The 16,638-nt window shown below is 43.4% G+C and overlaps 1 protein-coding gene across 1 annotated transcript in view; it reads right to left on the bottom strand.

Annotated features, from left to right (window-relative positions):
• Positions 1-9,896, bottom strand: part of pcdh15a (protocadherin-related 15a) — a 135,676-nt gene extending 125,780 nt beyond the window's left edge. Inside the window, exon 1 of the mRNA XM_053436360.1 lies at positions 9,806-9,896. Coding sequence (XP_053292335.1) covers positions 9,806-9,896 — 91 coding nt within the window. The remainder of the gene's footprint in view (positions 1-9,805) is intronic.
• Positions 9,897-16,638: the final 6,742 nt, after the last annotated feature.

The following is a 16,638-nucleotide window of genomic DNA, read 5'->3' as shown; positions in this document are numbered from 1 at the left end:
TGCTGTGTTTTTTTAGCAGTAACCAGAGTTGCGTCTGTGTCTCGAATGAACTTTTGTTCTTTGGGTAAAATATTCCGGTTTCCAAGACTTTTGTTTTGATTCGAAAGAGCTGTAGGTCTTGCTCTTGATACAAATCAATACTAAGACAGAATTAGTCAAGAGGAAGCAGAGGTTCACCTTATGAACAAGTTGATGAAAGAAATGTCACATTCACCTTCATCTCTGTACATCAGTGCTCGTCGTCCAATAATCGAAAGTTTGGTGGTTTGATTTTCGGCTCCTCAAGTCCACAGGTCCAAGTGTTCTCGGGTAACATACTGAACTGATGATGTTCGAACCATCAGTGTGAGAGTGTACGACTATGTTTGTGTGTAATGGTGTATGACCTGCAGTGTAAAGCACTTTGAGTGGGTGATTAAACTAATAAAGACGTAGGTGAAGTTCATTGCGTCATAAAAAAATACACAATGGTCAAAAGCCGCTCAGTGAACTATATTCAGCCTGACCAAAGAACAAACCGTGAGAGAAGAAGAGGAAGTATCTGAGGTAAATAGATTTGATTGACCCTGCTTCGTAAACAGGATCGGAAAATGTTCACATATTTTTACACTTCCGTTCGCAGAAAGTCACATTGACTGGAAACAAACCACTGACTGAGGAGCTTAACTGGGTTTGGCAGGAGACTGGATCTCCAGACTTGATTTATTGTTGGCCAGTACTGTGATGCTAGCATTATTTTATTTATTTGTGGCATTTAATCCCTTTGTTTGAGAGTCAGTGGAGAAATACACAGGAGAAGAAAGCAGAGTGATGTCATGAGGCAAAGATCATTGTAGACACATTTGAGTTTGTTAGCGTGTTGCATCCATTGGCTTGAAACGGGTCATGTGCTAACCCTTGGAAAATAAAAACAGACTCATTATAACAATATTTACCTTTATATATACCACTATCTTTTTTTAGCAAACCTGTTTTTCGCCGCAGAGGCTTTTGATGCAGTAAATCTCAGGAAAATGTGACCAGATCTCTGTTCTAAATGAAATGAATGCTGGAAAGTCGTGCTGGAGTCAGAGATGGCAAAATGGAGGAAACATAACAAATGCAATTGGCGACATTCAATCAGAAATACGTAATCAGGGCACTGTACACTTCAGCGGATTCATCCGAACACAATCAAAATCTTCTAATTTTGACCTTGGGGTAATTTGCTCTCACTTTAAGCGATCCTTTCACTAATCAACAATGTTGACTTGAGGCGGTAAAAATTCAATTACAAAATGATTGCTGCTTGTCTCACAGAGGGATCAGGTGTACAATCCCCCCTAAAAAAAAAATTTACTTTTCACAAAAGAATCAAGAGCTGAGAAAAATTGATCAGACAACAATGAAATGATGAAATGCTTTGTTAATGTTTTCTCTTTCTAACAGATGCTGCTGTTCGGAGATGGTCTGGGATGATTGTTTTTTTCTTTCGCTGTATGAACGTAAGTGTGTGAATATTTAAGTCGAGATGTGAACAAATAAACTGGAACCAGATCTCTCACGATGGAAGTTAATACCACATCTGAACGGGACCAAAGTCAACTGGAAGTTGTTTTGGGGAATGAGAAGAGTGTCTATGTACTCTCATGGTAGAGAAAGTGAAAATCTTTTAATGCATCAACCAGTCTATGTTGTTTCCCCCTAGTTCTTTGCAGGCTGCTCCCGAAGCAGTTCAGATCTTCACGAGGCAGCTCATCCACTCCTACATTACTGGAGCAACAAGGCAGTTCTGCTCACTGACATTTTGTTTCAAGCGACATTTTTACCTGCCACTCGATTCAATAGCGTTTTCTTTCCAGCGGCTTGCTCTGCCACGGCCCCTTTTAGCAACCGATAAATCAAACCCCTGCCGTCTGACGGAGGAAATCGAGACAAACAAAACATATTTAGAAGAAGTGACCTAATAAGCAACATGGTCGAGACTGCACTGACCTAATCACACCTTCAGAAAAACCATGAAAGGATCAGATGCATCTTTCTTGAATTACATAGAGATGTAATGAATTGCAGCGAAACAGGCTTGCCCACCCCAGATGTAAAATCATTAAAAACCATCAAAGGAGAGGAACTGAACAAAGAGAGGCAGAGGGAGAGAACAATTCTTTTGAAAGGGCAGAAGCAGCGAAGAAGAAAATAGGAAGTTGTTTCTCCTCCTTTAGATGGATGGCAAACTGCCAGCTCACCCACGAGGTTTCCTCTTATCATATAATGTCTCATACTGTGTGCCCATATACAATCGCGAACGCGTCTAACCCTTTACACAAAAATATCAAACATCCATCTGTTGATAAGGAAACGTCTGACAGCACCTATGTAAGGTTCCTCAGGCAAGGATAGAAAAAAATCATTTCTCCTTGTTCAGCCACGGTGCCTGTGCTCCACCTGAGGGAGGAAACATGCGCTGACCTCTGGTGTGACCAGGATCTTACTCAAGAACTTAAGATTGGAGGTTATAACTTCATGACTAACCCCGGAGAGAGAGGGGGGGGAATAGCCCAGGACAGGGATGAGTGGAGACAAACAAGGACAAAGTTTTAATTTCCCAGTTGAACTGATGGAGTTTATTTTGTATGGATCTAGGCCTGGTGGGGCAGAGGGGCATTCTGGGACTGGTCCAACAGGGTCTGGCAGAGGACAGTGAGACTGACAAAGGGAAGCTGTCCAGCGGCACATACTGCCAGGTAATGGCTGATCATGTTCAGACAGCAGGTCAAAACAGATCAGCAATCTGTTATGCTAAGGGTGGCTGGGGAAAGTTATTATTGTGATATAACACATAAGTATAACTACTTCCAGACACACATTTGAAAGGCTGTATGTCAGAATCTTAATATCCTAATCAGTTTCTGTGGACATATTCTGGAACATTTTCTGTCGGCCTCCCAGTGCAATTTTCAGGATATATTTTGTATCGCAGGATGGAAAAGAGGTACTATACACATAGAAGATGCCCATTCATGAAGTCAACTTGCAAAAAGAACAACATTGGAGAGTGTCAATGTGCTGCTTTGATACCTCACGTCTCCAGGAGGTTTCACTCATGCGCCGGCCCTCATGTGAATATTCTGGAAATGTTCCTATTGTTGTGAGCGTCTCTGACTCTGAGAATCTCCTGTGTTCTTCATGACTCCAGAAAAATTACCAAACCCAGTTTTCCAGTTTTATTTACATATTCTCACAAAGCTACAAATTGCCTTTACAGTTCACTGAATAATGAACCAAACCACAACATAGCAAAAGGCACTTACTGGTTTGTTTCATCAGATTTGTCTAGTAATGGATTTAGCATTGATCTGCTGAAGTTCAATTCAGTACATTTCACATCACCAGAGTCAGACGTACGATACATGTCATGTAGCTTTATTACTGCACCGTGTTGCTTTGTGATTTACAGGTTAGTAAGTCCCACCAGATGTACTCACAGAGTGCTGTTATTGAAAAAGCTACAATTGATTTTCCAATTGCTAAACCTTTCCAAAAACACCATTGTGTTGATCTATGAGCGTTAATATTCACAGGCGCTGTAGTCAAGGAAACAAATATGACACAATACATTTACAATTGAATTACAATAGTCAGTGCTGACATTGTATATGCCTGCTGCCTTGCATACCTGATGAAATACATTTTCCATTCAGTTTTGAAATATATAGCTTAATTTGCTTTCTAATATGTAGGAAGTTACTAAATATAAGAATAACTTGCACCAAAAAACTGATTGTGAAAACTGATGGTTCACATGGAGACATAAGTTCTGGGTTTTGACAACAACAGTGGATTTATTTCCACTTATTTGCGATTAAGCTCTGTCTGCGCCAGGAGCGTTACTCCACACATGCCTGAGCAGCGATATGAAATTCCAGATGGAAGCCAAGTATTTGAATCTAACAATAATTTGTTTTCTTTATGGTGAAGTGATTGCTGCAGCTTTGATCTCATGCCACCCCACTTCCCCCAAGACAACGGATCTGACGCAGTTCTAATCACATACAGATCACAGCAAACTGACAATCCATGAATTTAAATCCAAGTCAATAGAAAGTGGTATTTGGGAATCTGTTTTTTTCCTTTTTCTTTTGTGAATAACCCACACCACGTCAACATAAGGAAATTCAGCCATTTCTAAGTAGTTGGGAGGAGAAAACACAGCTTTATCAATATGGAGGAAGACAGCGATGACTGATTCTACATGCAAACTGTCTCTCATGGCAAAGACATGTAATTACAGCCTTTTTTCCCCTCTGTCTCCATTCATCTCTTCCTCTACAAATCATCCTCTCTCTCCAAACAAATTATCAGGATTGTGGGTCTCACGTAATTGTGTATGCACTTATTTTTGTAAGGGTCATGAGTTGGGGAGAATGGAAAAGAAAATGAGAGGCAGGCGATGAAGAAAGAAAAAAAGAGGAAGGGGGGGGAACAAAGCAGCGGTGGAGACGGTAGCGGTGATGAAGAAACGGTGAAAATGAAATCCTGCAGCATCTCGTAAATCATTAGTGGCTGATAACGGAAGAGAGACGGGGATTACTTTGCTGAAGTGTAATCCCTTGCAGAGGCTTCCCCCCCCCCCCCTCGTGGCTGCCTATTTTGGTCTCCCCGTGAGGTTAACCACACGGGCAAGAGAGCAAAGGTTGCAATCACACTCCCAGCCACCGGGCCAGCGTGCACAGCGCTCACACACTGAGCTCCAGGACGGGCCCCGGTGATCCCAGGCAGCGCCGGGTCCAGTCCTACCAAGGCCTGGCCCCCTCCTCCCTTCTTCTGCTCCCAGAGCCTGATTACAGCCTAGTGGTGAGCAGCTTAAAACCCCCTCCTGCTGTCTCTCCCCTACTCCCCCACTCCACAGGCCTGTGCTGCAGCCAGACACAGTCTGCACATCTGGCCCCTAATCAGACAATCCCAAAAATAGACAAACAATCAAGGATCAAAATGGATGTGCAGATGGGAGACGGGGGGGAAAAGAGGGAGACAGGGACAGGGATGCGGTTGAGACAGGAAGGTAGGCTGATGTCACATGGCAGAAGTGTCCACGGGCATATTAACTCATCCTCACCACACACACACACACTATTATAGCTGAGACTGTTGTGCATACATGCATTTGTCTGACATGTGGATTTAGCGGCCGGGGATTTGGAGGTATGGGCGGTCCGCATCTGTCCACCGCGCTTCTGATTGAAGTTTGACCTTTCATTACCATTTGTTAAACTGCTGGGAGAGCTCGTCTCCACACACGCAAGGATCAATGGCCCTACATGAGGCGCCGTGCAGGGTTTACATGCACATGTAGTCAGAAAGGTTTTTCTGTTGGGAGAGACGATTGAGCCGACAGCACAGGGGCGTCAGTCAGATAACAAGGTGAGGAGGAGAAAATGAAAGGATGGCGCAAGGAGGATTATTCATGATAAATGAAAGCAGCTAAAGTGTTAAGAATTAGGGAATAAAATACAGGGTAAGTGGAGATGTGAGGATCCTAGAACAGTCCTTGAATTTTCTTAGGTATCATTTTGCCAGACAAAGAAATGCTGAGCTCAAAATGTAATTTTTATATTATTTTTCAAGGTGAGTGAACCATAAGTCAGTCAGTACTTGCAACAGACCGTTTCCTTAAATATGCAACTTATTTTGAATCGATCTTGCATGAATGCGTGAATCACCGGAAGAACATTTCCACTGAATAATTAAATGTCCATTCTAAAAAAAAATTAAATCAACTAATTGATTAGTTAAGGAAAGCCGAAGCGTTTCCAAGGCCAGCCCGGTTCCCTCACATTGTCTCCACGGTCACATTCATCAGAAGAATGCGGTTCATAGTATCTCCCTGCTAATTAAATAAAGACACTGTGACGTACTCTGCCTCCACAGCTCGTTGCCATCCTAAAAAAAATTCCAGCAGCTATTTTCATTTGATAGACAGACAACAAACAAGTTGACAGAGCCAAAAGCCAAGGGCGCCTTGAGGTGAGAAGAGCGGGGAGATTTATGAGGGGGAAGATGAGGGATGTGGTGTTGAGGGCGGTGAAAATCCCCACTCAAACTGAGATCATCCCTGGGTGACGCCGAGCGGTGGAGGGAGGCACCAACACAGCAGTGCCCTCATCCTTCAAACCACAACAACACTGATACACCCGGTCCCACTGCACATAATCGTTTGTGTCAGCAACGGGTATAATTACAGACTGCAGCCATGTCCATAATCCCCGGAGAGAAAGCTATTATCACAGTCAGGATAAAATGTCAGATATAAACTAAAATGCAGAGATAAAGACCTGGCTGATTTAAAATGTGGTAAATGAGGAACTACTCCGAGAATTGTGAAAAGAAAAATCTATAGAATTAGGGCTGTGGCTGAGGGGTAGAGTGGTCGTCATCCAACCTGAAGGTCGGCAGTTCGATCCCCAGTCTGACCCATCTGCATGCCGAAGTGTCCTTGGGCAAGTACTGAACCCTGAATGCCCCCCCCCCATAGAATAACAAAGTGCTGTGATTAGATGCACTGTATGAATGTGTGTCTGAAGTTCAGACAGGTTTGAAATTATGATTGTGAAAATTGTATGTTATGGGGGAAAAAATGTGTATATGTAATAACTCATAAAATATGTACTTGGGGTTGCCTTCAAAAACATGTGAATGACTTTAACAACTTCAAAAAGTACAGGCTCAAGAATAATTCCTGTAGGGGGAAAAAACTTCGGCTTTTCTTCAAATACATCAAATTTTTACCATGCGTCAACATATTTCAGCTGAATTTGCGACAGAGCTTTCACTGACCATATTTAAGCCAATTTTCCTGCAACATTCACTCATGAAAGCTAAAACACTAGTCGATGGTTATTTTAAAGCCCCCACAACACGGTGAGGGTAGGTGTTTCTGATTTAAACATCAGATCTATATTTAATCACAACACAACATGTTTAATCTCATCAGAAGTGCTTTTGTTGCTTTTAATCCACGACCACACTCATTCTAAGCCTGGATGCAAATTCCCTGGTCTCCTGAGTTTCTAATCCTGCGCTTTGAACCACGCTGACCTCCCACAACTGGTGTGTGGTGCATACATGTAGCACTTCCTGCCTACACCAGGAGAAACGGTGCCAGGGAACATAATCCAGGGAAGCAATTATATTTCCCCTCAAAACACAACTGACAAAACAAATTAGCGACACATAAACATGATTGCTCTCACAGAGGGTTGGATTTTATCATTGAGGACGACGAACGGAGACAACTCGATAATTTAGCCATCTAACAGATTCTGAAAATGTATAGGAGGATGTGAGGATAAAAGAAAATCATATGATATAATAAAAAAATGCAAAAAGGAACTCTAAAATAACTCGAAATGTCATCAGAGTTCAACGCTCCCCTTGAATTAAATCAAAACACAGTTTCTTACAAGTTTTTAATGAGAAACTGAAGGCAAACAAAATGATAAAATGTCAACGTATTTAAAAGCAATGTGAAGTTCACTCGGCAATAGAGCTAAGGTGCAGAAACTTAGATTTGTTTACAGATGAGTAAAGAGTAAAAACAAGATCTAATAAAACTTTATAAAAGCACACCTGGAGATGTTTTCTCTGAGAGAGATTTAAAAGACACAAGTTCCTGAAAGGGTCTGTTTTTTCCCTGTGACGACCCATGAACATTCCTATAGGGAAACCGATGCAAACGTTTCAATGTCATTTACCGGGTTGTTCCCTGAATCATTCTGCATCCTTTCGCTGGAATCCGTCCGGTTGTTTTTGTGAAATCGTGTTTTCGACCAAAGTAAACATAAAAACCAACAGACAGGGGTGAAAACACAACATCCTTGGCGGAGGCATAAATTCTGCGGTTACGTCTCGTCATTAAAATCCTTTCACATGCTCCATGTTAATGTTCCCCAGACACATGTAAAGGTGCTGTCATTCTAATCTCTTAATGCTAGAGAGAAGAGCAGGAAAACACTGACTCTTCAGCGACTTTACATTAATTTCACCTCAAGATCGGGGAACCTAATTAATCAGGACAATTTGACCTGTATGTCTCCCAGCACCGTGTGAAGCTTTGATAAATAGACACTTAAAAATGAATCATATCTCTGTGTACCTAATCTGCTGGAAGTTGTAAAGGACGTAACTCACGTACCCATATTCCACCGGGCTGCTCTCGAGTTCCAAAGCTGTTTTTTTTGGGTCAACGGTTCCCTAACACCCCGCAACACTACTTGTCTATTAATATGCTCGGAGCTTCGGAGAGCAACTTCATCTGAAGAGGAAACCACAAGGCACCCGTTCAGTTTCAGAGGCTCAGTCAGTCAAACAGGGAGTCGCTTCTCCAACAAATGCTTGAAGCAATCTTCTAAAACTAAACATCGCGGTTCAACTGACAGTAAGTGGTATGAGGCAGATAAAATGCTTTTACATTAGTGAGCTTGTCGAGGAAGGCTGGGAAGCAGGAAATGCAGGAGAAGAAAGAAGGAAAGCGGGTTGGGATAAAGTGAACAAGCCTCTGAAAAGAAAGCAATCTCAAAATTGACCTGAATTGTGTGTAATGTTGCTGCTCGGGGGGGGAATTGAGGCTGCTCTGTGCATGTGCACCTTCACCCGTCAGCAGCATGTTTAAAGGCCTGCCAGTCTTATACAGATGGAAATTCACTTTAAGTGGCATCTGCTACAAGGTGAATGAGTCCAGGCTATGAAGGCCTGATCCCCTCTGTAATGGGAGAACTTAAACATGAAACTACAAAGAGAATCCTCTTAGCACGATCACTGAACTGTGTAGGAAGAAAACTGGATTCATGCCCTCGCTCGAAATAATGTCTTTTAGAAAAAAAAAATTGTTATGTAAATTTGAAAGGGAGGATAGTGGGAATTTACTGGGAAGGCAAAGTTATTTGCACTGAAGAACTCTGTCTGTGGAAAGCTGTGGTCCTAATTAAAATTAAACTTTGGTCAGGAAAAGTTCTGTGTGCTCTCTCGAACACTAAAACTTATAATTTCTCTCACTGTAAATATTGGCAATAGAAGACTGATAATGTTAAATGGCTGTCAGCAGTATACAAACAGAAAACCTCCACATGTATGAACTTGCAGACGATACAGTGGTGGATCTAGATTGTGTCTAAATCATTATATAATCAATTCAGTAACTTGCACATTTCTCATTCCTTGTTTACTGTTAGCTCTATAGCTTTGAGCAAAACCACACATCATGGAATAGGCTATATTTTGAGAATTGTTCATTGTTTACGTACATTGTGTTCAAACAAGCTTAGAAAATAATTATTTATGTATTCATTTCCAGCAAAAAAAAAAAAATCAATTAACTAGTATCTACCCAAGACAATACACATTTATACTGCCTATAAATAAATAATAGTAGGGCTGGGCAATAAAAGACTATTAATAACTATGATTTTCATCAATAGCAATATTATAAAAATATGTATTTATATAAAAGAGAGAGAGATATCTTGCTTATGCATTGTGCAAATGAAGAGGTAAAACACATAACCAGATATCGATTCCCATATTGTCCAGCCCTAATAACCACACTGTGTAAATAAAGACCATCGGGCCAGACAACATTGGCACCTTATTTATCAGAACAGTGTGATACTAGGGCGCAAAAGTTTCTTTAACACCGAGTCGCTCCTCTGCTGGAGAGAAGAAACACTGCCCTGTCCACATCACACGTTTCCTCTCGGCACTGCCGCTCCGGCGAGGTGACATAAGCGAGACCTGAGGGTGTTGGTGTCGGCGCCGTGTGCTGTGCTCATACCTTCTGTGTCCTGGCCCCAGCTGTGGGTTAGCAAAGAGAGGATTGCCATTCCTGTCCCCAGCCATCTGACGAGCCACCACCCCCGCCGCATCTTCTGTCAAGCCTTACTGCCGGCCCACCTGGACAAGATAAACGGGTTAGGGTTAGAGAGGATTTTTCACTCGGGTCTCAGCGAGCCCCACCGCCCTGCACACATGCACGCATGAACAGCTGGGACCCACACACAAGCACTGACACACACACAAGCACGGACACACACACAAGCACGGACACACACATGCACATCTACTTACAGGACTCAGTCACTTTTTTTCTTTTTTTTTTACTCTTTCAACCCAATTTTCCAAACAGTAAATAACATAATCCACTGGATTATCTGAAACAATCCAAATTTATGTAGTTACTTTTGGATTAGACTCCAAAATCAATGAGCAATGCAGCAATACTTTGATTTATTAAACAAGCAGATTGAAATGGAATTACAGCTATTAGCTAATTCATATTGTCTCATGGGTTGGAGATCATTAATTCATAATTACCCATGTGTAAAATCTATTTCTACTGTAATTATATTTACAATTTATTCAAGGTGAAACCTCCCCGGACTTTTCGTTGGAGGCTTCAGAGCAAGCGGACCTGTTTCTCTCTCTCTCTCCTAACCAGACAACGCACGAATGTTTGATGTGAACACGTGCATCTGCTCGCCAGGGTCGTGCACGAGGCTCGGAACAAAAGCCGCACACTTAGTTCTGCTGGAAACATGCCTAAACACAAACACGTTTTCATATACTTGGAGGAAAAGGGATTAGCCCAGTTCTGACTAATGGCATTTATTTTAACTGCAGTCAAATCTAAGCTCCATCAGTCACTGTTCTCGTTGACAGAGCATACTAGATACTTTTAAAAGCACCTATCAAAGTCTGGAGGGGGTGAAGGTTTCACACACACACACACACACACACACACACACACACACACACACACACACACACACACACACACACACACACACACACACACACACACACACACACACACACACACACACACACACACACACACACACACACGGTAATATATGTCATGTGGTATTTAAGGGGGTAACATGGCACAGACAAGTAAACAGAACAACCTGATAACCTTATAATAAAAATCACAAGCCACCAGCACCAAAATGACAAAGAGTGTAAGAGCAGACAGCAGAACAGACGTTATATCAGCTCCATATGTTATGATGGTGTTCAGACACATGCAGGATTTACGTTGAATACACCTTTTCAAGCTCTGGTGGAAACTCCAGGCAAAGCAGTGGGTCCAGGTTGCGTGTGGAGCCGTCCTTGTTGTGCATCGCACACACAAATCTGGACCCTCCAGTCAGAGCTGGAGGAGGGCGACGTGTCACTGTGAGGGATAGTGGCTTTTCTGGCTTCTATCTGTCTGAGCTATTTGATGTCACACCTTCCTCACAAGGCTTATTCTCAGAGCAGGCAATAAGCTGTGAAATCAGCTTTCCTAGCATATGCTAAAGGGACAGGAGGCGACTCGCAAGGCACCAACACCATCATTTCAAAGCGTCTCTGACAAAATCATCATCTCCAACTCGTACCGGCAGCATTTGTTCATTTGCGAGAGTGATTTCCACCTCTTTTGCCACTCGTTTTCTCTCCCCCCCGCACGTGTGGCACAGTTTTATTCGCTTGCTTTCTTCCCAGTCGGAGCAGAAGTACACTCAGACGGATCTTTACACCGATGTATACCTTGACAACAGACATCTTTGCGTGTACACTCTGCGGACGGGGAAAGGGGAAAAGCCGTGTTCTCCGCTCTCGTAGTGCATCGACAAGAGTCTTTTCAACGTCGGTTTCCTATTCTCTCAATGCCGTCTCATCTCTCCCGGCTCCCAGCGGTGTTCCCTTTTGAAGCCGATTGGATTTCCCACGTTCGTACAGCTATCTTTCTTAAGGGGGCTGAGCAAGATTGCTTTGATCCCTTTCACACGAGGAGAACTCCGACCTGCACAAGCAAACCACCCTGAAGAGAGAAGTCATTTCTCCTCACAGCTTCCACCAAAGTCTCCTCTCGGTTGACATGGGAACGCCGGGTCTCATTTACATAGGCTAACAACAATGTTCCTTCAAACTTAATGAGCAGGGGAAGCTGGAGAGATGGCTGACCGTGGTCTTGAAAGGAAAAAAGAGGGCTTCAATACTCCATGAAACCCAGTGTGGACAGATGTCTGTCATTTCAGCAACGCCGCAGCGCTTGGATGAAACTTTAGAGCAGCACTTCAATTCCACTCGGCTCCATATGTTCACGCATATCGTGTAACCTCAATCCAAGCGCGACCCCGCCCCCAAGCCACGTGGTACCGCTGCATAAAAAGGCCTGCCTGCCTGCCTATATGTTTATATACAGTATCTCTGCCATAATCTCTCTGCGGTGGAACAAGGGAGAGCGATTAAACTTATGACGGAGGGGGTGGAGATGAAAGAGCAGAGGGTGTTCACGCCGGTTCTAGGGAGAGGTGAATGAAGCAATCACAGATTATGGATTACACAGAGAGCGAAGAGGCAGTTCTTTATGGCCCGAGTGCAGGGGCTGGGAGAAGAAGCAGCAGCTCGTCTCTCTTTCTCCCACTGTCTGTTTGTTCGATCGCCTCTCATCCAACATCGACTTCTTCCTCCACCTCTTCCTGTTCACGTGCCTCGGTGTTGACAAACTGTCATTTTCTGTGACTTCTCAATGACAGAAATCCCTACTTTTATTAACTCAGCTCAACATGTCACCAACAGCAGGAGACAATGTAATTTATGATTGAACTGCTTTGAAATGGCAAGTGGAAATGAATAAATGTAGCTTTATAAATATTCAGACTCCTGCTCTGTCCACACTAATGGAGAGTTTGCAAGACAAACTTTTCACTAAAACGTTTTTGACTATAGTATTTGACTATACAATAGATAATATAATATACTATGAGTGTAAGAATATGTAGACAGAGTGTGCAAAAGACACTATTATTGTATAAATGATATATAATATCAATATGGTTTATATGAACACATATCACATATGATGTGAAGTAAGTGTTCCAGTATATGGAGCGGAGTGTTGTACAGGGTACACAGTGCCAGGAGACAGGTATGTTTAGTGCAGTTCTCTGATGGTGGCTCTGACAGAGGTAGATGAGTTGTACAGTCTTATTGCGGTTGGGAGGAACGATGTCCTGTATCGTTCCTTAGAGCAGCGGGGTTGAATGAGTCTGTGGCTGAAGCTGCTCCTTAGCTTGTCCAGTGTTTTGTGGAGGGGGTGAGAGGGATTGTCCATGATTGCCAGCAGTTTTGCCAGCATCCTGTCCTCCACCACCTCCTCCAGGGTGACAAGCTTAGAGCCAACCACAGACTCTGCCTTCCTGATGAGTTTTTTCAGTCTGTTGGCGTCCTTTGCCTTGATGCCCGCACCCCAGGACACCACAGCAAAGAAGATGGTGCTCGCCACAACAGACTTGTAGAACATCTGCAGCATCCTGTTGCAGACATTGAAGGACCTGAGCCTCCTCAGGAAGTAAAGCCGGCTCAGGCCCTTCTTGTAGACGGACTCTGTGTTGGTGGACCAGTCCAGTTTATTGTCCAGTGTGACACCCAGGTACTTATATGCAGGGACCACCTCCACATCCGTCCCACCGATGCAGACAGGAGAGGGCAGGGGCTTGTTCCTCCTGAAATCCACCACCATCTCCCTCGTCTTCGTCACGTTGAGCTGCAGGCGGTTCTCCCCACACCACTTCACAAAGCGGTCAACCACGTCCCTGTACTCAGCCTCCCTCCCGCCCTCAACACACCCCACAGTGGCCGTGTCATCAGAGAACTTCTGCAGAGGACACGACTCAGTGCAGTGCTTAAAGTCAGCAGTGTATGTGGTGAAGAGGAAAAAAAAGGTGGTGGAGGGCAGCAAAGAACAACAACACAATTGAAACTCATTAGATTGCTTGCCTCCAACAAGGCCAAACAATGACGTGCCTGTGTTACAAGTCCAAAAGGTGGTTTGATATTTTCCAACAAATTGCACAAACAAACAGATCTTAGTAAAATTGAGAAAAGAATCAGCCATGTCTGGAAATGTTAAAAAATCCTGGATTCTAGAGATAAATTGGTTCTTCTCCAACTCAGTGCCGATCCCTAAGGTTGGTGTAAATCAGTTCGGTACTTTTTGGGTAATCCTGCTGACAAATAAACAAACAAACAGACGTGGGTAAACACATAACCTCTTGACATGAAGGGACACATGTAAAATACTGTTGGACTTAAAAACAGGTTTCTGCACAGACTGGACCTGCAGATAATCATCAGCAGTCTGATGTGCAGACTGTATCACACGGTGCAGTGTTCCAGCCTCTTGTGAAAATACGTCTATTCAGCTCGACAATACAACTGAAAATTGCAGGACAGAGAATGTGGATCCGAGATGACCACTCAAACCGTGAGGTAATGACTCCTCCCTGTCTTTCCAAGGTGTTAAGTGGAGGTATGGATGCCGCTTCGCTTCACCAGCTGAGATTGGAGGGGAGTTTGGAGTGGGTCAGTCTAACACCAGGGTCTGTTAAATATGGAATAGTGCAGACCACCAGCGGAGCAGAACAAAATGGACAAGGAGGAGAAAAGCCAAGATTCACTGACATAATCTGACTGATGTGACCGTCCAGAAACCTCTTCTCTGGACTGTAACATATTTCACTGCAGTCTGAACACTACCACTGAGCCATATGGCTGAGACAATTGTGGACACACACACAGACACGCACACAAGCTGTCCTCGGACACATGCATAAACGTAGACTGGGTAAACTCAGACGTTGGACCTTGAGCTGGAGGAGATGGCGTGCTTGCTTTTTTTGGTTTGAATAGGTTGGCGCGGTGCACGAGTGATAGACACAGACAGGAGCAGTAAATTACCAGCAGAGCCGGCGTAAAATGTTAAAAAAGTATGAACAGACCAAAATGAACACTGTAGGTGGACTAAGTGGAGCTGTGCATGGCTCCCCGGGTGTCCGCCCCAGGCTTAGTGATGCTCTGGTCGGGCTGTGCGCACTCTAGCCCGGGCAGTGGAGTCTGGGGTCCCTGGGTGTCTGCCCCAGTAACACGGCTTGGTACACATAAAAGGCCAGAAATATATAAATTATAAATAGCTGAATATCTTTCATTTTCACACCGTTTATCAGGCCAAAAAAGACATTTGAAGACGATATCTTGGGAGTCTGGTGAACTGCGATGGGCACTCATCAGAGACATTGATGGTAAAAATAATGCACAACTTCATATCTAATCAAAATGTCTTTCCTGGGTGCCCTAGATAATATCAACACAATGTGAAATGCACATGTGTTGCCTCTGCATTGAACAGGACTTTGTAGTTGTTGTCTTTGTTGCTTTCAGACAGATGCACTCCAACCAATTACTGGATAGCATTTGTCAACAGTCCTGTCAGTTAAGTATCAGAACCACCATACATGTGCCAGCTTTAATGTTTTGACACGATCCACCCTACATATGGAAATATAAATCTAACAGTAGAAATAGATAAGGCTTTGATGTAGCCATGGCTGCAGTGACACATTTTTTTGTTTGCTTTGTTCTTCAAATATTAAAGTCGTTGAAGTCTCGGTGTTCTTCAAATTCCCGCATCAAATTGAGATTCATAGTTGTGCTGCAATTAGGTTATCAAGGTTGTGGAAAGCGGTTGGAGACATTGAATTCCCTTGAGTCTCCGGGATGAAAATTCACTAACAAAGTGCAAACAAAAAGTAATTTCTCCGGAGATCCGACGTCCTCATCCATCTCAGACTGGGTCAGCCTCCTCCTTTAGTGCAGGTGATGACAAATCAGTGTTATAGAAGCACCAGATTACATCCTGAGTGGCCCCTCCCGGGTCTCCAATTACTGTACGGAGCTGCGTCGTCCAATTTATCAAGGGACCAAATTAAAAACAATGCCCGATAAATTACACAAAGATCTAAGTCATAAAACCTGAGAGATTCCAGCAGCACCTGGGTTCATAAATTAGGAATCAGCCGACGCAAGTGGCAGAGTGCTCAAACAAACAGCAACACAAAGGGTTATTTGTTCAACCGCCACGTTTACAACCTTATTACATCCCAATTAGAATTATAATAGCAGCAGACCGCCCTGTCATATTCAAATGTAAAAGACCTGCAGGCAACAAACGCTTTCTTGTTTCCCAGATAAACAAAGAAGGTTAAAATAACAATGTGTCCGTAATAGACTGTGGTTTATAATGTAGCCAACACAAATCAATTAAAGAGACGTTTAATAGACCCTGGGAATAACAACCTGGAGCGAAGAGAAAGAGGCCGAGGCAGGTAAGGAAATGGGTTCATTATTTAACAAGATTAAAAGCATTTGATTGGCTGGCTCAGTGGCTCAGCACTCTATCCATTCTGCCGGAAAACTGATGCTTTCCCATGCGTGGGTCTGCATCAGCCTGCAAGGGAACACTTTGTGGATGAATATCAATCAACTAGCTTGTCAACACTATTGGCAAATTCCCAGAAGACTCGTGAGTGTCCAGCAATGACTCCTCAAATATTTCACCCATGACCAAATGCATTCACGTGTCTAAGGCTGCGCAGACACATTCAGACTCATCGGTCCAGACGGGTTGAGTTGGCACAGACCCACAGCAGAGAGGCAGAGCAGAACTCCAGACATCCTGGAGAGCAAGATCTCCCTCTTCAACACACAGTGTATACATCTCTTTAATATGCTTATGAATTGTGTTGCTGTAATCAAATGTGATTTTTCTGAAAGTGATGAGCT

Source organism: Pleuronectes platessa, chromosome 12 (assembly GCF_947347685.1).
Source record: "Pleuronectes platessa chromosome 12, fPlePla1.1, whole genome shotgun sequence".
NCBI lineage: Eukaryota > Metazoa > Chordata > Actinopteri > Pleuronectiformes > Pleuronectidae > Pleuronectes > Pleuronectes platessa.
This window is presented reverse-complemented; position numbering and strand designations above follow the sequence as displayed.